Here is a 20474-nt window from a genome sequence, read left to right on the forward strand (position 1 = left end):
AGAGAGAGAGAGAGAGAGAGAGAGAGAGAGAGAGAGAGACACAGAGAGAGATAGAGAGAGAGAGAGAGAGAGAGAGAGACAGAGACAGAGACAGAGACAGAGACTTTGCAGTGTAGGCTTATCTTACTAATTTTGTTTTCAAATCCATCTCATTAACCTTTACCCCCTAGAGTGGCTGGGTGTCTCCAGGTGGATATTCTAGAAAAAGGTTACCTCGTCACAAATATGACTTTACAAAAAAAAGGAGAAGAGGGCAGAGGCAAATTTCTGGGAGAAAAGCATGCTATTGCATCATCAACGATTGGGGTGTGGTTTGGGAAGCTGGTTGCTGATTTATCTAAATAATGTGCATATTAAAACAACTTTAAGTGGCATCAACCTTTGAAAGAGAACTATGGGCCAACCTTTTTTGGCCATAGTTCTCTTCAGAGTCACAGGAGGACATATACTAATGTCCTCTGGTGGCCCAAAACTCAGTATAAAGCAGGCTATTGCATGTTGGATGTTGATAGCACAGAGCCTAAGCCCTCATTCACACTGGAATCAGCCAGCAAATACAGCTCCGTGCAGGGCCGTACCGAGCAGCTCCCGGGAAGGACAGGTGCTGCGTGTGATTAGTACGCAGCCCCCGTCCTTCTCTATGGGACTACGCAGCCGTACGCCCCCCTACGCTCACCTCAATTGCAGGTCCGTAGGGGTGTGTGTTTCCTGGCTCGGACGCAGACGGGATCCATCCTGTCAGCGTACGAGTACGCTCACCCGCACCGACGTGCAGGGCGGGTGAGCGTACGGCTGCATACTCCTATAGAGAAGGACAGGGGTTGCGTACTAATCACACGCACCACCTGTCCTTCCCAGGAGCTGCTCGGTGCAGCCCTGCACATCGCACGGAGCTGTACGTGCGGGCCGATTACAGTGCGAATGAGGGATAAATGGTTTGTGTGTAAATCTTGTTATTCTTTTCAGAGAAATATGTTTTTCTTTTTAATAAAGATGATTAATCTGACACAAATATAAAATACTAGTTTTCAGAGATGACATCAGCCCTAAACTCGGCTGACAGCAACGCTCTCTTTTTATTTCAGCAATAAAATGTTTGAAAAACCCTGTATTCTGTTTTACGGTTGTTGTTTTGCTGCGTTCATACCTTGAGATGGTTGGAAGAAAACCTCAGTTTCCTTTGCTTTTAATTCAACTTTATGTGGCTTGTGTCCTAAAATGAAGTCTTCTTGAAAAACATGAAGCAGCTGTGTCCTTGATCCACACTAAGAATACAAAGAAATGCTTCAGACGTGAATACTGAAACTGTACTTAAGAATCCATCTACAGACACACGTTATAGCAGAGGTAACCAATGGTGTCAGGGTAGCAATGTATTAGTGTACCACTAAGCTACAAGGACTTTAACTACTTCAGAACCACTGTACACACACAGTGTACACACACACCCTGGTCTTGAAGTAGTTATATCAAGATCATGGTTGCCTGTTTGGGGTTTAAAAGTAATACTCTATCCAAAAATCCAGATTGCAGTATGCGTGTGCAAAAATGACAAAACTGCTCCTGTACTAAAGAGGTTAAACGGGAGGGATGTTTTCTGACTATAAAAAAAGCTGTATTCATGTAGTAGAGCTACACTACAGTGCAAGTATGACATTTTAGTTGACATATGCATCACTTGTTTGCCACAGAGCTATGAGACCTATTTCCAATGTGCTGCTGTGACATAGATACATACATAACAATAAATGTACAGACTAAAAGTATGATATAAGCACTTTCAACACCTTCATTAATAAATGTTTAGTGTTTAAGATAACAAAGTCTGTACTATAAATTAGAAGCATCAGTTAGGTGACAATGCCAACTGGTTGGCCTGCAAGATAAACACAAGACTGACAAAAGGAGAGAAGCCCAGTAAAATAAATACATATTTGCTAAAGAAAGAAAAGAGGAAGCAGTTATCCAGGAACAATTAGTCTTAACAGAGATGAACTTTTCTTTTACAATCTTGAGTTTGATTGCGCTGAAATGAAAGCAGATCAGAGGACAAGAGCTTGATACGCTCAGAAAGCTACTACAACATACTGTAACAATACTGTTACACTGACCAGTTAGACAAGGGCCTGTCAACACAGAGCAGGACCAGGCTGCATAGCGAATACACTTGGGAGATCCATGGGTGTAAGAGATGTCTAACATCTCTAAATGTAATTTTTGGAGTATATCTCTTATCCTCAGTCCAAATTTGGTTAGGAAGTATAAAGTACACTGACTGGTTGTTGGAAAGTTACATAAACCGTTCTTATTTCAATCAATTTGACAGTGTGTCATTAGGAAATCTCTCTTAAAAAAAGGACAGAAAACTAATCTCTTTAGGCTATGAACACAATCATCAAAAGCCATTATGAGGATTTATTATTAGCAAACCACTTTCCTCACTGCAATGACCAAGGCCTTGTTCACACCAAATGCAGACCAGATCTGCATGAGTTTCGGCACACGCAGTGCAGTGGGTTGTGCCACGTTTTTGATGCGTTCCGGGCCGCTTTTGGTTAAAAATATAGTTTAAAATGGGCTTTCAGTGTGTTCCAGGGCGTTTGCATGCGTTTTTGATGAGTTTGCATGCATTCCAGAGCAGGTAAAATAGGGACTGCTGCAGTTTTTTTACCTGCTCTGGAACGGAACGCTGCGATGTGAACTGGAGCTAAAAAATACAATTGGAATACATTGGACGCAGTTTTGCTCCGGTCTGTAACTGCTCTGCTCCTGGAACGCGTTTGGCCTAAACTACTACAGATTGCCATACCTTGTTTGTTATAGCATCAAGCTCGATGATACAGCCAGGGCGAGCAGTAGACTGTTGGCTGACAATATTAAAGACTTCCCCAATGAGTTTCTAAAGTGTAAAAAGTAATACAGTGTTATTATCAGAACTGTACAACAAAGATCATTCTCAAGGCAACCTTCTCTTTTAGTTATACTAAATTAGCCACAAAAGATTAAAAAAAAAAAAAAAGACTCTGGAGGTTTCCTTCAACAACCAAGACTTTCAGATGTCCATACACTTGCATACATTAGGCCCCATTCACTCCTGAGTGTTTCATATACGCGTGTCAAATGTGCAAAAAATGCGTGTTCTGACACACGTTCACAACATGTGTCAAAAATGCAAAACACGCTTGCTGTGACATTACCATTAATGGTACCCCAATCACGGTCAGGAAGACAAGCGTTCCTTCTCCGCATTTGCGTGCATTAAAACGTGCAAACGACCAGGAAAAAAACAACCATGTCGTTTCCTGGGATTGTCGCACACTCATGACCCCATTGAAATAAACGGGGACGTGTGGTAAACGCAGGAATCTAAAAAAACACGCACAAACACGCAATAAAAGCGCTGTGCGTTCTTGGTACACTCAGGTATGAATAGGGCCTTATTTGGTCATAAATCAGGATGTGTGTGGAGTACTTGCTGCCTGGATATCACTCAGATATGTGGAAGATGCAATTGTTTTATGAATGCATAATATGGACTTGTACACTGAGTGGCCAGATTATTATGACCACCTGACGTTTGTAGGCAAATTAGCAATAATTAGCTATAATTTCGCGCTGAAGTTGCTAGAGAGCCCAACCATTATAAATAGGGAAGCAGGTTGTTTACCATGACTGAAGAAGTGATTTTTTTCTGGAGATATGGGTAAACAACGCGATTTAACAGCCTTTGTACGTGGGATGATTGTTGGCGCTCGGAGCCATGGAGCGAGTATCAGCAATACAGCAGAATTCGTTAAATGTTCAAGAGGGGGTCATTGTTAAAGTGTTTAAAGACTGGACTGTCAGCCGGAAATCTGGGTGTGAACGTGCGAATTGTGGCCGTCAGCGACTAGTCAATGTTAGGGCAGAATGGAGAGTGGCAAGACAACAGAAGGACAACAGTGCAGTGTCAGATTCCTCGCATCACCTTTCAACATCTCGTGGAGTCACGAGGCGGCCCAACGAAGTCATGTCGTGGCCCAACGAAGTACTGATGGGGTGGTCATAATAATCTGGCCACTCAGTGTATACACAGCATCTATTTACGCCTGAACTGCTTTCCCAAAACACAGGTCATAGACAATGCAAAAGCAGATTAAAAAGGCTTGATGCAGCTTAGAAGGTCATGAGCAGGTCGGAAGAACCTGTGATGGAACTCCAAATGATCTCAGAAGAATCTCAAACTGATTTTAAATACAAGCGGAATGCACCTGAAACCATGCTGCTTTTGCCTTTTAACACAACCCCTATGGGAGCTACAAAATTGCTGAGTTCAGACATGCCCTCCTGGGAATGATCAATGTGACACAGACATCTCTCACTAGGTCACTTAGTTGCCTAAACACTGACCAATAATTCCATGTTCTCTGTGGCTCAGTGCTAATGCTAAACTTTGACAAACTGGTTAATGACCAGCACCATCAGGTGACTACTGTATTACAGAATCGGGTTTGTATAGCCATTCCTAATCACAGATTTACTTCACCATACCAATTACTTTTTTTTCTGAGGTTTGTATCATTTGATCAGCAGCAGATACTTGATATTCATAGAAAAAGTACACGCTGGAACAAAACAGCACAGTATTAAAAACTGAACAGAAATAGATCATAAGCATCTGGAAAAAAAAAAAAAACTTACAGAAGACTCGGGATCTGAAAGCTCATCCAATAGCTTTCTGGCATCGACCACCGCTTGGTATAACCTTAGATTGGACCCATCAGAGGCTACGAAGCAAGCACTGGCAGAATTACAGTATGTGCCTAAAAAACAAAATGATAGGAAACAATGACAAAATCTCAGTGATGGAAACTGACTACAGAAATGATACCTCTGCATTATTTAGAAGACTGATTACGAGAAAAAGAAAATGAATATCTCCTACCTCCAACAGCCCACAGACAAACAACTCTCAACATGCTGCTATTTTAAATGCTTGGCAGACTGCAGCTTTCTGAATCACTGGATATTCATTTTTATGCTGATACTGTGCTAACACTAACATTTATAGGGTATTATTTCTAGAAGGATTATGTATGTATGAGAGGGACCCCAAGCAACAGGTTTCTATAATTTTGTCCAGGTTTCAAAATCAAAAACAGACTATATTTATGTGATATCACTACATGTACGGTAGTTATAAAGCAATCACTCTCCCTGGATGCACGATCAATGCGTCCAGGGATAGTGATTGATTCCTAACCACATACTGTATAATCACATGACAGCTGCTGCATGTAAACGGCACATTAGGGATATGAACACACACAGACATTAAGGGCTTGGTCACACCATATACAGTGCATTCCAGCACGATTCGCTGCTGGAATGCACTGCATCGCATCCCAACTTCAATGTACCGTCACGCCCCTCCTGAATGCTGGAAGCCGCTGGGATGCAATACAGTGCGTTCCAGCAGCTAACTGCACTGGAACGCACTGTGTATGTAGTTAAATTTAATTTTGAAGTGAATTGAGTTTGAGACCCCTGTTCTAGTGAATCTATAGCCCCAAACGTTTGATTTTTTTTTTATTTGTAGATGGTGTGGGGAAAGGTTAGAACTGCTTTCAATTTTTTATTTCTGTACGTGTCCTCACTGGATGGACTTGCTATTTATCCTGGTGACCATTGTCCCCAAGACAAATAGTGATGGGAAATTCAAATTGTAATTGTTGTCACCAGAATAAGAGGTGGGATCTCCGCCTGGCATCCCTCAATCAGCTGATCAAAGGAGTAGGTTTGAAAGTTCTTGGCCGAACAGGCAGACGCTGTCAGTATACAACGAACACAGCGGGGGATTCGTCCATCCCGCTGTGTTTGTTGGAGGAATCTGTTCTGTTTTTTTCGTTCAGCCTGGTGGAAAAAAAACTGTCTGAGATGGAAATTCCCCTCACTTTGTAGAGATTTGCTCTCACTTTTTTGGATGGTAAGTGAAGGGAAATCATTAAAAAATAAACTGACAGGGGATAGGAAAGAATGGAAAATGGTAATTTGCTCTGACTACCATTGTGGGGACAGGGCAGTTTTTTTGTTTTTTCTCTCTGTGCAAAAAAATTAAGCACTGCGTGAACTTGGCAGAAATTAACATTTGGACAGCAGGCAGTGCCGCAACAAGGAGGACGCAAAGCCAGGATCACCATAGATCAGTGACATGTCAGCATAAGACTGGAAAGGACAGGAGCTGGAGTGCTTACAAAAATACATGTCACTGCTCTGAAAGAAAAGTGTACATAGTTAAAAAAGAATGCCAGGAAATGTAAAAATTAACCCTTGCAGTGGATTACCTCCAACTGCTGGCTGTGGTCTAGGGGCTGAAATAAAGAAATATTCACCTCTATGCCCCTCCGCCCTGGCATTGGAATGTTCCTTGGCGTACTCACGTCTAATGCAGCCGCATTAGATGTTATGACATCACAGGTCCTTAGACCGCCAGAGCCCGGGGGGGGAGGTGAGTATATCTTCTTTATTTTAGCCCCTAGACTAAAATGAGCATTTAACCCTTGCAGTGAGGGTGTTGGCCCACTGTAAGGGTTGATGTTAACAATTACTGGAGTTCTTCTTTAAAAGTTCCATGCTTTGCATACTAGCACATTATGGAACACTTACCTGTTGGTGCACCCTCCTCTAGCGGTGACAAGTCAGAGCTACAATCACCGCTCTGTAGGCCACTGCCTTCTCTGCTGGTTTTTCAGGTACCAATTGCGATTGACAGTGATGATGTAACTTCTGCATACATCATCCTAGTGCACCCAACTTTATCCTCGACATGCCAAGAATGAGCCGGGATGTATGCTGAACAGCGCAAGTTATTAAAGAAAAATTGCTAGGAGCATGGAGGACTTATCTCTTTTGCTAACAAAAAAAAACAGTTGGCCATAGCAACTTTTCAAAGAGGGAATTGCGTTCCATTTTAAGATAGCTGAAGTGTATGTAAACCCTAACGATGCTTACGCTTACATACATACATACTACAGTTCCCCTTTAATAGGATCTCACATTCAGGGAAATGGCTACCTGAAATAGCTACAAAAAATATCACATTGCACATTTAAGACACACACCTAGACAATAACTTGGAATAAGTGTTGGAAGCCAGGCCACATTGCAGAAGGCAGCAGTGCGAAGAGAGTTTATGCGTGCTAGTTCGGAGACTCCTCCACTGTACGATAAGGGTCCAATTGGATCAACGCGCCATAATATTAGCTCGCTATAAATTGCATTAGGGTCATGGAATGTCTGAGTTGCTGCATTTCCAAAATGTTGCCTAGGGAAACCTTTTAAATTCTTAACAGGATCTGTTACTTTACTACTTCTATCCACATCCCAGGGATTGAACTCGGAGTCAGGCGTCACCAGCACATTGTGATGAGAGGAAGTTAAAATCAAGGGCAGCACAGAATGACAAGCCAAGTCATTGAGATGGAATCTGTGACCGCAATATCGGAACTTGTGTGACACAGTGAGTACTGAAGAAAAAGCAGATCTATCAGCAAATGTAACTGCCCACTGATTCAATGAGCCATCGATATGCTTGGAGACCATCATAACAGTTGAAGCTCTCACACTGCTATTTGGAAGCGGTTTGGATATATTTAAACTTAGGTCACTTGCTGTCATCTTCTGTTGCAGTAGAGTAGAAGCGTCCTTAGCAGAGGTAGTACAAGCATACATCATTATGTTTTTGCTAAGAGAGCTGGCGTCCCCTGATGGAAAAGCGACAGGAATTCGTGAAGAAAAGGAAACCTGGAAAAGAAATGTGACACAATACATATGTAAAATACCTAGAATGTGTTCCTTGACTGGCTACCTTAATATATATTATGTGAAGTAAAACAGCTACAATTTTAAAAACAAACAAGTGACATCCAGTAAAACGTGTCATAGATGGTGGTACTTCTGAGAGAGCTACTTAGTAACAACACTGGCACAAGGTTGGCAACATGTATATTTTAACCGGCACAGAGATATGGATATGAAAGGTACACCCCTGTAAAAATTTAAATACTGAAGGGGAGGTATTCCCTAACCCACTGTAGGCTCCTTGATGATTCTCGCATAATAAAAGCCTGATATATCAAAATGCCATTGCTTAGAAATCTTTCACAACCTGCTCAGAATGTTTAAATCTGACTCGTGAAAAATGTAGTGAGATGCACAGGAACGTCAAGGAATCAGAAAGCGCCCTCCATCACCACTCTGCAGCTCTCTGGAATCTGACTGCAGTGGATAGCATACACTTCAGACTAAGCCCTGGTTCCCACCTGGGAGTTTTTGAGCAGTTTGAAAAACGCTTTTAACTGGCCAACACAAGAAATCCCATGATTTTCAATGGCCCTGGTTCACACCTGAGCAGGAAAACGCCAGTTGCCTGAAAAGGACACAGGAGCTTCTTTGGGCAGTTAAAAGCGCATTTTTGCCCCATAGACTTCATTGGAAATGCCCAAAAACGCGCAGCAGAAGCATGTTGCACATTTTCGTGAGCGTTTTCACACGCGTTCTTCCATTGCCCACAATGGTTTATGAGCTGCCAATCAAAACGCGCTTCTTCAAGTACGCGTGTTAAAATGCGCATACAAATGTGCACAACGCGCAAATAACCGCATGCTGCTAACGCGTGCACAAACATGGAAAACCGGTGCTGCCTAGGTGTGAACCAGGGCTAAAGGTAGACAGAGGGAAGCTTATTACTTTAGAGGGGAATTTATCAAAACTGGAGCAGACAAATTCTGGAGCATCTGTGCATGGCAACCAATCAGCTTCTCTCTCAGTTTGCTCAGTTAAGATTTTAAACTGAAAGAGAGGATCTGATTGGTTGCCATGCACATCTATTACAGATTTTGTCTGCTCCAGTTTTGATAAATTCCCCCCTGTGCATCATATACAAATTTTGTTAAATTAAATATTTGCTTAAACTTTTTTTTTTTGATCCTTTTCTGCGTCTCAGTACTGCTGGTCTCCTCCAATCATTTACAGCCACTTCCTATCCGCACTTACTCTAGCATCAGCTGCATGGCTTTTCTCAGGGCAGGTTTCTTGGTAAACAGGGACAGGGTTGACACCCTACAACTATTTTAATGAAAACTGAAGGTTTAAAAAGACTGACAATGGCTTTTGAAATTGCAGTACCATGTTACGCCTACATGAGATTTTAGTGATTGGATTTACATATAAATTTAATCATATGTACTGGACGATTCCCCAGTTATGTGACAGTTATGTGACTTTCAGCTATGTGACTGTCTTTAGAAGAAATAATATTTGTAGCTTTGGGATGATTCTTCAGCTTCTGAGGTTATGGAAGCTTGATCCCTCATGGAGCCATGTGCCTATTATGTCCATGATATCAGCATTGTGTTTGCTATCACTAGGAATATCCGAGTCGTGGCATTTAAAACAACCCAGCAATTGTTGCCATCAGAGACTATGACCATTAACAGACTGGAAATAAAAGTGGACGACAAAAATACTGCACTAGCCGAAATCTAAACTTTAACACTTGAATCTACTATGTGGGCTCGTCCGTATTAGATATTCATTTCTCTAAATAGCTGTAAAAGAATTACAAAACTTATTTTTAGATAGCAAGCCCATGTTGGTTTGTTATTCTTCCAAGCTGTGCACAGCAGCATGTAAATGCCAGGAGGCCCTTGAGCAAATCTGTTTTCTTCTCTCTGTGAATAAAACGCCCCCGACCCCATTACTCTGCACTAGGGAAACACAAGCATTAGAACAGCCTCAAAGTACAAGTGAGGGAAGCCGAATCAGTGATGGGTGCACACAGAATACAGAGCACAAAGGCCACAGTTCACTTGCATCAGATACTCCATTCCAATATATGCCTTGGTAAACACCGCAAGACAAATGCAGTGCAAACAAACAAAGCTTTCAGCAATATTTTTGCTTCAGGGAGAGCCAACAGCGGTGTTATACCTACTGTGGAGTCCAAGTAGGTAATATAAAGAATACTTAAAAAACCAGCAAGGAACCAAAAACATTCACATCTCAGGAAGGCTTATATTTGTAAATTCTCTTCCTGAGTACTGCATGTGTACAATACACCTAATATATGACGCAAAAAGTATGTTTGTTGTACTATACACAACACAAAGAGTATGATACCAGGGGTCAGTCTGTAAACATTTGTAATGCAATCAAATAAAACATTTTATATATCGTGTTAATTAGGGATGCACCAATACCGAGTATTTGGGCGAGTACTCATACTTGCCCAAATGCTCCGGTGCCTAGCCCGATACTTCCGGTATCAGGAAGCCTAGCAGCGCGTCATTACACGCTGCCCATCTTCCTGATTGGTCATGAAGCCAGCTTGTGACGAGAGAGCATGGGGCCGGCTTCCCAGCCAATCAGGAAGCCAGGCGCCGTGTAATGACGCAGCGCCCGGCTTTCTAATTGGTTAGGAGGCCGGCTTCATGCTCCCTCATCACGAGGGAGCATGGAGCCGGCTTTCCGGCCAAACAGGAAGCTGGGCACCGCGTCATTACACAGCACCAGGCTTCCTGATTGCCAGAAAACCGGCTCCATGCATTCCCGTCACCTAGTGACAAGAAGCATGGGGACGGCTTCCCTGCTAATCGAGAAGCCGGGTGGCGAGTCTTTACACGCTGCCCGGCTTCCCAGCTAATTAGGAAGCCAGGTGGCGAGTCATTACACATCACCTGGCTTCCTGAATGGGACTTCCGGTACTCGGTATTAGCGAGTAGCGCAAAAACGAATATCGGTACTCAATACTGAAATACCGGTATCGGTGCATTCCTAGTGTCAATGGCACATATGCAGTTTTTGTGATAGGATAACCCATATGTATTTGCATTTTGCAGCTGCACTTCTAGCTTTTAAAACAGGGCAGGCATTTTGCGAAATGTAACCATTCAACCACCAAGTATAACAATCTCAATCATCTGGACAATTCATTTAGAGCATATGATGATGAAATGCATCCGCAGAGGTTAAAGGTTTACTGAAGACCGCATGCCCAATTGATTTAGAGTTGGATCTGACATTCTGATCTTCACTACTGGCCAATGAGGCTGTTCCTCACATAAGGCAACCTACAGAGTGTGCTTGTGGGATTTCCATCAATCATATGGTTAGTTTGAATTGCTCATGTTTTTTTGTATCTATGCAGTATGTTTCTTAAACAGCCAGTGCACCCTAAATTGATATTTGTTTTGATCATAGGTGGAGTCTTACTATTCCGAGTCACTATCTAGCGTGCGCGGGTGTCCCCACAGTGCATGCAGGTACCCACGCAGGATGACCAAATTAGTATAACCACACTAGATAAGGTTATAGGCACACAGTTTATTAAACAGCAACACAAAAACACAACAACCCCACCAACCCCCACAAGTATCAAACGATAACCCAGGAAATACAAACAGGGTATACAAGCCAGGTAAACCCAGTGGTGGTCTGATACCTGACAGTTCCTGGCTTCCTGGAGACACCTGCAGGCGAGCACAGGAACTGCAGGTACTGGCTCCAGCGCCACCTGGAGGTGCTCTGGATCCTGACACTTGTTTCCTGTATATCGTGGGGGCTTCAATTAAGATCTTGATCCAAATGGTCTGCAAGTATGACCAGACCCTAACAATCCTATGTCCAAGCTTTCTAGCAAAGAGAGCCAGGTAGGTTGGTTTAATTTCTGGCTCAAGATATCTGCTAAGCACTCCCTTCTTAATAAGAACAAGCAAGCACAGTCTCCCAATGTTAATGCCATAATCTTTCCTCAGATGGTATGTTCACCAGGTAGACCTGGTAGCTTTACTGGCTTACATCCTTCATTACTATTAAAGCGGAACAATGTTTATTACGGTCTTCTAATCGTTATGATTTCCCTTCATCTCACTGTCATAAGATAAAATCAGACATATGCAGCACTATTGGGCTGTAATACACCCATTTATTTGTTGTGGCAGGACTACGGACCTCACGTCACAAAAGCATACTGTTGTCCCTGTCAGAAAAGGAGTAGAAAGTCTGCATCTGAGATTTTGCCAAAGGCTATCAGGGCTACAACATAGGAGTCACATATCTTTATGCAAGCTGTGGCATTTGCAAAAACTGCAATCTCTGTAAATGTAATGTATTTAAAAAATAACACTGAAGAAAACCACGGTACTTTCTAAATGTAAGATTACTAAAATAAATACCTGAACTTGTCTAAAGATTCCTGGATTGTACTCATCCAAGTAGTTCACATGCCACAACAGAAAAGTGCCATCCACAGGGTGAATGGTGAAAAGCATATCTGCGTTCTTGTTCCATTCGGTGAGAAGGGATTCAATTTTACGGTCCAATAACACTGTTGGTAGTGGCAAGGTGGAACCAGGTGATGAAGCTTTAGTACTCATATCTTTTTCTGCGTCTTCATGTTCAGGAGAACCAGTTAAAGATCCTCCGCCCTCTGGCTCACCTAGAACAAATCAAAGCATAAGGCACAAGCTATGATTTACAGGTTAATAAACACGCAGACAAAAGTAGCATGTTTTGTATTAAAAATTTATGACCTGTGAGTAAAAGGAGTACTCCAGTGCAATTAAAATGCAGTACAGCTCTATAAAATGAGCAGCTGTTAAATTCATAAACATACTCAATTAACTCTAATCTTTTACATATGTTCCTTGGGATTGAGAGTGGAATTGGTACAGAAATAAGCAGCTCACCAGTATCCATTTTCACAAACGAAAGCATACATAGATCTACTTTTCAAATGCTCTACATGATAACTTTGTATGCAGCAGCAAAGGTAGGAAAGATATTACTGATCACATAAACTGAGCTTTGTGCCTGCTTTAGCCCTGCTTAGCTATAAGATGAAATGAGACAGGAGAGGTGGCTACTAGTGATGATTCTGGGCTTGGTGCGAACCCAGTACACCAGAATCTCGGCCCAATCAGTTGTTGCAGCCACATTCCCCACATAGCAACTATATGTCACAATAGGGCAAGGAATGCTTAAGGCCACAACTGCCGCTACTGATTGGGCTGGAAAGGGGGCGCTGTCTACAGTTTTGAGGGGGCTTAAGAGAATTCAGCCGAAGTGGGTTCACACCAAGCCCAGGCTCTTCATTATTGGCCACACATTCAAACCAAACATTAAAATTTTTGTAGATATATCTGACAGCTAGAGGAAATATGCATGGATATGTTGTTTAACCGCCTCCCGGCCGTTGTAATTAAATGGCCGGCCGCGAGCGGTAACTGACAAAATGTAAAAACAGGCAGCAATGCCTGTTTACATACAAGCGATCCGCCGGCTATAGAGCCGGCGTATCGATTGTATAAGGTGCCGGTCTGTAGGGCCATCAATCACAGATAAACACTAAACTGATGAGCGGTAAAAGCTTTTAAAGCGTCGCCTATGGTCAATTTGGGTATGGTAGATTTTTGCAATTTCGCGGGTGCGCGCAATTTTAAGGCTTGACAGGTTTGGTGTCTATTTACCCGATGTGACCCCCGTCTTATATATTTTACCAAAAAATTGGATAATAAATGTATTATAACAATGTAAAAAAATACTTTTTTTCCCAACATTCAGTAATTTTTCCTTAATATAGTAAAAAATAAAACCCCCAGTGGTGATTAAATACCACCAAAAGAAAGCTCTATCTGTCCCAAAAAAATGGTATAAAACTAATTTCAGTACAGCGTTGCATGACGGAATAAATGTCAGTCAAAGTACCGCAGCGCTGAATACTGAAAAATGGCCTGGCCAGGAAGGGGGTGTAAACACTAGGTCAGCAAGTGGTTAAATGAGTTAATAATAAATATGACAGACAGCACACAATAATCAGCAATGCATAAACCTTTAACCAGAGGATTCTGAAAATGATTTTGCTATGTCCTTATCCAAAACAGCTCAGCAGCATTTGTGTTTACAGGAGAAGCAGGATGATAAACTAACCATTATCCAACTTCATTTGTAAACCGTCTTCATCTTCCTCATCATCGCCATTGTCCAACTGCTGCTCCACAATAGTTTTCAAATGCTGAATAAATACTTCAGTGGATGATGTAAAATGCAATTCCTTGTTATTGAGCCAGTGAACTACAAAGTTCCCATAACCTTCGTCAGGGTTGAATGCTAGACCAGCCAAAACAGACGGAATATCTAGAAAAATGATTGAGAAAAATATGGATTCATTCGTACTTTACAGTTGTTGCTCTAAAACAAATATGCCCAGTTATAGACAAGCTGTCTGAAACAGCACTAGGGGGTTATGTGTTAAGGGATAGGTTCTGAAAGAGGGGTTCAAGAGGAACTTTACCCATAGCTTTAAAATAACAACAAAGGCACCTTTAGAAATGTTTAATAATGAGAATCTACAAGCAGATAATTCTAAAAAATTTCCGGCTTTGTATTTTTTGCATACCTTATTTTTACAGATACTCCTCGCTTAACGACTTACCTGTTTTGCGACCACTCGCACTTACGACCGTCCTCCGACCGACCTCCGACCTCGCGCGTCAGCGCCAGTGCGACGTGTCGCCGGGGGAAGTGACGTCCTCCGTTCTTCACAGCGCGTCCCCGTGAGTATTTTCATTGCCCGATGTACAGTACACTGTTCAGTACTGTACATCGGCAACGCTATACAGTACTGTACTAATGCAGTACAGTACTGTATAGAGTTCCTCACTTAACGACCAATTCGTTTAACGACCTGGTCGTAGGAACGGAACTCGGTCGTTAAGTGAGGAATACCTGTATTTTCTTCCCCAGTCTTCTAACAGTGGCCATTTAAACTAAGGGCAGGTTACTAAATCTCTCTTTACTTCCTGGAACTCTGGCACTTGTGACTAGGACATGTGACCATGCACATCATCTCAGGGGAGAAAAAAACCTTTCCCTGAGATCTCTCGAGGTAACCTTCCCAGGATGCAACGCATGGTCACGATTACATCATTTGTGCCACAACTGGACCAGGAAGTGAATGAATTCTATTTCTAAGTAAATGAAAAACATGTTTGTTTAACCCCTTCGTGACAGGAGACGTACACTGTACGTCCAGCCACAAAGGGACCAAATGACTCGTCACGTACACTGTACGTGACGAGTTATTTGCTGCACTAGAAGGCTGCTAACCGCTGAGAATCAGCGGTTACCTTTCAGTAATAGATGTCTAACTATCTAGAGATCCATTACTGAAAGGGTTAACCTTTTTCAGACACCCGATACCTTAATATCGGGTGTCTGAGAGTCACAGCAAAGCAGACACACATGTCGGCTTTTGCCGGCATTCTGACAGCTCGTATAGATCGAGAGATATCTCTCTCAAGCTATACTGGCTTTTTTTTTTTTTATCTTTTGACTTTCAAGAATAGATACAAAATGTTATGTATTAGACACATAATGTATCTATTCTTGAAAGTAGAATGTTTAAGTTTTCTGAAACATTCACTGACAGCTGAATCCTGAACTGCTGCAGGATCAGTGTCACTAACTTATTATCGGCTGTTCTGAAGTTTGAAGCAGCCTGATAATAAAAAAAATGTATTAATTTATCAAGCAGTAATAGTGAGATTAATTCACAATGACTGCCTGATATAATTAAATAAATAAAATTTGTCAGTATAAAAAAAGTGAAAAGTGTAAATAAATTAAAAAAAATAGTGAAAAGTGTAAAAAAATTAAAAATAAGGGACAAATAAATGAATGTATGTATTGCATTTTTTTTTTAGCTGTGCTGGTTTTGTTAAAAAAAAATACTACAAATCAAAACTGGGAAAAAAAGTTTTTTTTTACGTTTTTTCCTCTTTTTTTAATTTGTATTTGTGCTAAGTGAGGCGTTAGACACACATATGTGATATAAATATATAGCCCTATCTGTCCTCTAAAAAACAATATATAATATGTGTGGGTGCACTTTGTAAGAAAGTATATTACTGACGTGGAAGAATCACACAGCAAAAATGTCAAAAGTGTGTCAGTCATTTACGAACAGAAACCAAAAACAAGCTCAGTCATGAAGGGGTTAACTAATGAATGAAATATGATTTTAAATCAAAATGCAGAGTGGCATGCTGATGTGATTTTTAGTGAAACGGTGTAAAAGATCCACTTTAGGGGTTTGTTCCAGGGGTAAAAAAATTAAACAAATTAATTAAAAAATGCTAAGTAATATGCAGACATCTACCAGGCGGCTACACCAAACAAGTAAAATATTTCAAACAAATAAGATAAGTCTGCTTTGATTTTTCTCATATACTTTTTAAAACAAAACCTTCTGTCCTGATTACCACTGTCCATGATACAGAAAATCTAAAGGTGCCCATACACCTGCCGATTATCGTACGATAATCGCGGGTGATACCGCAATCGTACAATAATCGGCAGGTGTATGGGCAGCGTGGGACCGCTTCTACTGCAAGGTTGCACGACTTTCGTCTACCGAGCACACTCGAAAACCGGGTGAAAATCGTACGATTTTCGGTGGGTTGGTAGCGTGCTCGGAAGAAGAATGCCGCACGGGTCGGTGTGCGCAAGCGCACACTGCCCGCTCAGCACTGCAATCATCTGAAGCCCTCCCCTCAGCGGGGAGGGCTTGCGATGATCGCAAGTACGATCTGCCTGTCCAAGATGGGCAGATCGTACAAAAGTTTAATCACCTTACAACCATCGCACAACAAACGTTGTGCGATGGTTGTAAGTTGTATGGCCAGCCTAACAGTTGCCACTTGAACAGCAGTAGAGGAGATTTCTCCCAATAGTGACACCTGTTCTGGTTAAAACTGTCCAGGGTCTTTTACTTTCTGCTGTATATCCAGGGGCTCATAGATATGAAAGAAGATCAGACATGTAGGCAGGATCAGACCACTCTCAGAAATTCTAGTTTAGGTAACTGGATAAGACAGGGTGGACAATGTGCAGTAGAGGAGTTTGGAGAGTATGACAGTGGGCAGTATGTGCAGTAGAGGAGTGTGGAAGGTATGACAGTGGGCAGTAGGAGTCTAGAGTTATGGCAGAGGGCAATACACTGAGGGGAGAATTGTGGATAGTATAAGAGGGCAGTAAATCTTTTAAATAACAAATGGTGGTTACTAATCCTCCTAAATCTGCAACAAAATAACAAAGAATCTGGTCACAGCCAAACAGGTGAATGACATAGGCTCCCAATAACGCATTTGGCACCCTATATACCCTACAAGTAAATTATAAAGCAGTAGCACGGGAGCTAAGCTCTTTACAGAGGAGGAACAGAGGTCAAAATCAGTGACCAGGAAATGGACCCACTAAAATGAAAGGTTATTCAAGGACAGTAGGTGGATGGGAATTGTGTCAACAGCCAGTGCTACGGACTGTGAAGGCGGTAGGGAGGATATTGACACTGAAACAGGAGGAATGTGACAGTGTAATTATGGGGGTTGAAAAGGAGACAACAAAATGTAATCAATGAATGTAATCAATGTAGTGCTGAGGACATAGGAGATGGGGCAGGACTGGACTTTTGCTGGCCAAGATTCCCTTTAGACCAGAGTCAGTTTTGAATAAATGTGAGGGATTATCACACATACGCTGGAGATTGGGTGCTGAGGGGTTAATGCATATGCGCTGCAAATGGAGAGGTTAATACACATGTGCCAGGGACTGGCTGCTGAGGGGTAAATGCACATGAGTTGGTTACTGGCAGATGGGAGATTAATGCACATAAGAAGAAGAATAGATACAACACATAGAATTGGTGATGGATGAGAGGTAATTGGGTACTAGGTACTTAGGAGGTTAAATACATGTCTGGAACTGAGCACTGAGGAGATAGGGCACATGGGCTTAGGACTGGACATTGAGGAGTTATCATATATGCATATATAGAAATTGTTTCTGTGGGGTTAAGGCACCAGAGCTGGACTCTAAGGGGATCATTTTGAAATGCTGGGGACAGGTCACTGAGGAGTAAAAAGCACACACACTGAATATTCATCACTGAGGGGTTGATGCAAACACTCCTGTGTGTGTGATGAGTGTGTGATGTAAGTGGTATACCACTGGGGAAGGAGAAGGGAGAGGCTGATTGTCACAGTGGAAAAGTGCAAGTATAACTGAAAGTATATGATATAGGAATAAAAATAAAGACACAAATATATTTACCTGTGTTGGGATTTATACTTGCTGCTATGTGAAAGTGACATAGGGAGTTAGCATGATGTGAGATGTGTCTGTGGGCCTCCTGCTGGCTTGGCTGACTTGGTAGCAATTCTGTGTGAGCAGCTAGAACAGAAGACCGTCTTCTGCCTCTCCTCAGGTGTTTCAGATGATGAATTGTCTGTATAAGAAAGAATAAAAACTCAAACAGGTCATACAGATGTCTACCTACGGATATATACCTAACGATTGTGAGAATCGCAACATTAAATTTGGTTCTTGTGCTTGGAAAATAAATCTATTGGGGTATATGCTAAGTTATTAACATGGAATAAGGATTAGAATTACATTGTGAACATTTTTGGAAGAGGAAGTATCCGTACACACTGAACCATCGCTCTAAAGCTGAGGTTCAACAGACACTGATACCTGAAAATTCAGCAGTTATTAAGCTATCTTTGTAGCTCAGACTATATCATACACCCTTAAGGTGCCCATACACTGGCCGAATTTCGGCTGGTTTTTAATATACCGGCCGAAATGTGCACATAGTGTGGGGCAGTGGTTCTCAACCTGTGTGACCTCAGGACCCATATTTGTCCTTGGTCGTTAAGTTGCAACCCAAGTTGCACTGCAATAGAACGCTCGGCATTAGGGTACCACGCGTTCCGGTGCGGGGACGTACGAACTGTGGGTGGCAGGTGCTTTTGGGGAACCGTTCAAATGAATGGTAACACAACACACCTCCCACGCCAGAATGCACAGTAGGTGCGATTGCATGGTACTATGCAATTAACGCACTGTACTAGTGTGAACGGGCCCTCAAAAACACTAATAGACACACACAATCTCACACACATACACACTTCAAAAATGTTTTCATTTATTTATTTTTTTAAGGTCCACCCAGTCTCCCTACCTGAACTGGAGTGGATCCTCAGTCTGGTGTCCAGTGCTGTGCTGTGGCGGAGCTCCATCCATATGTGCACTGCCTGTACAGCTCCCCCGCGTGCCCCGCAGAGGCGCCAGGAGCCAGAATGTGATGCCATTCCGGTCCAGGCACCTCTACAGGACACGTGAGGGAGCTGCAAGCCATGCACACATGGTTGGAGTTCTCTCCCAGCCATAGCCCCAGCCCACCTCAAGCTGATGCTCAGCGTCGAGCAGCATATTTTGAATGGCTGCTTGGCACGAGAACTGGCAGTGCTGCGCTAGGGGGAGGCTGAGGAGTCTCTCACCTAGAAAAGTGGAAGGCTTGTGGGGACCCACTGAAAACGGGGTCCCCCGTGGGTCGCGACCCACTTTTGAGAACCTAGGGTGTGGGGGGCTGTCGGCTGCCTTTATGCCGCCATGTGTCCCAGCGTGGAGGAGAGAAAATGTGACAGCCGGCCGAGCGCAGCGGGAGGAGAGCGCTGAGAGCGGCCAGCGTCTCTCCTCCCACACCACTCAGCCTCCTGTCACAGAATGGCAGAGCGGTGTGTGGGCGGAGACAGGCCGCGCTGTCACTAGAGGCTGAGCTCTCCTCCCTACACGGCTCGCTCAGCCTCCTGTGACAGTGTGTCAGGAAGGAGAGCTAATGCAGACACTGAGCGATCAGTGATCGCTGAGTGTTTGTAGATAATTGAGGACATAGTATGGTTACTGTATCCTCAATTATGAATGAATGGGAACTGATCTACATCACCTACTGTTCATTCATGATTGTGGTTATAGTAAACACACTATGTTCTCATGTTATGAATGAACAGAGGATTCCTGTCATTTATAACAGGGGCTGCAGAAAAAGAGATTGAGGACTCTGTGCTCTCAATCTCCTTTTCTATTTTAAAATGGAAATGTCAGGGGTCTGTTTAAGCGTTTTTTTATTATAGCCTTGGCATCTGTGCAAAAAAGGTTAAAAATTTATTTTTCTTACAAGTATAATTTAATTTTTAATGTTAGTGAAAACATGTACATATGTAAGCTTAAGAAATATTACCTCAAGAGCATGCTCAATCTTGTCTTTTTGCTTTCCAGTAAAGGACAAGCTACTGCTGCAGCTGCCATGCTCAATTATTTGCCCTCCAAGAAGGCTATCTTCTGGCAAAAGGGTTTCTGCCCAAAGGCGACAAATACCATCCTGACAGGATGTAAGTAAAACATTGCACACCGAGCCCCTGAAAGCAGAAAAACATTAACAAAGTAATATAATCTAGTTGTTACAGATCTGAAAAGTTATGGTTGATGTTGATGTAGAAAAACATTAACAAAGTAATATAATCTAGTTGTTACAGATCTGAAAAGTTATGGTTGATGTTGCTAGTAAGCAAAGCAAAAAACGAGTTAATGTAGAG

The 20474-nt window shown here is 42.4% G+C and overlaps 1 protein-coding gene across 1 annotated transcript in view; it reads right to left on the bottom strand.

The window, feature by feature from the left end:
• Positions 1-1147: 1147 nt before the first annotated feature.
• The window catches only part of LOC108800738 (dmX-like protein 2), a gene marked incomplete at its 3' end in the record, with an annotated part of 51498 nt that continues 32171 nt past the window's right edge, over positions 1148-20474 (bottom strand). Inside the window, exons 8-15 of the mRNA XM_018572728.1 lie at positions 20120-20297; positions 18148-18322; positions 13966-14172; positions 12213-12475; positions 7101-7782; positions 4681-4802; positions 2810-2899; positions 1148-1265 (exon numbers count right to left, since the gene is read on the bottom strand). Of these exons, the coding sequence (XP_018428230.1) occupies positions 1148-1265; positions 2810-2899; positions 4681-4802; positions 7101-7782; positions 12213-12475; positions 13966-14172; positions 18148-18322; positions 20120-20297 (1835 nt within the window). The remainder of the gene's footprint in view (positions 1266-2809; positions 2900-4680; positions 4803-7100; positions 7783-12212; positions 12476-13965; positions 14173-18147; positions 18323-20119; positions 20298-20474) is intronic.

The sequence above is a fragment of the Nanorana parkeri genome, unplaced genomic scaffold, assembly GCF_000935625.1.
Source record: "Nanorana parkeri isolate BGI_ZX_2015 unplaced genomic scaffold, ASM93562v1 scaffold2115, whole genome shotgun sequence".
Lineage (NCBI taxonomy): Eukaryota > Metazoa > Chordata > Amphibia > Anura > Dicroglossidae > Nanorana > Nanorana parkeri.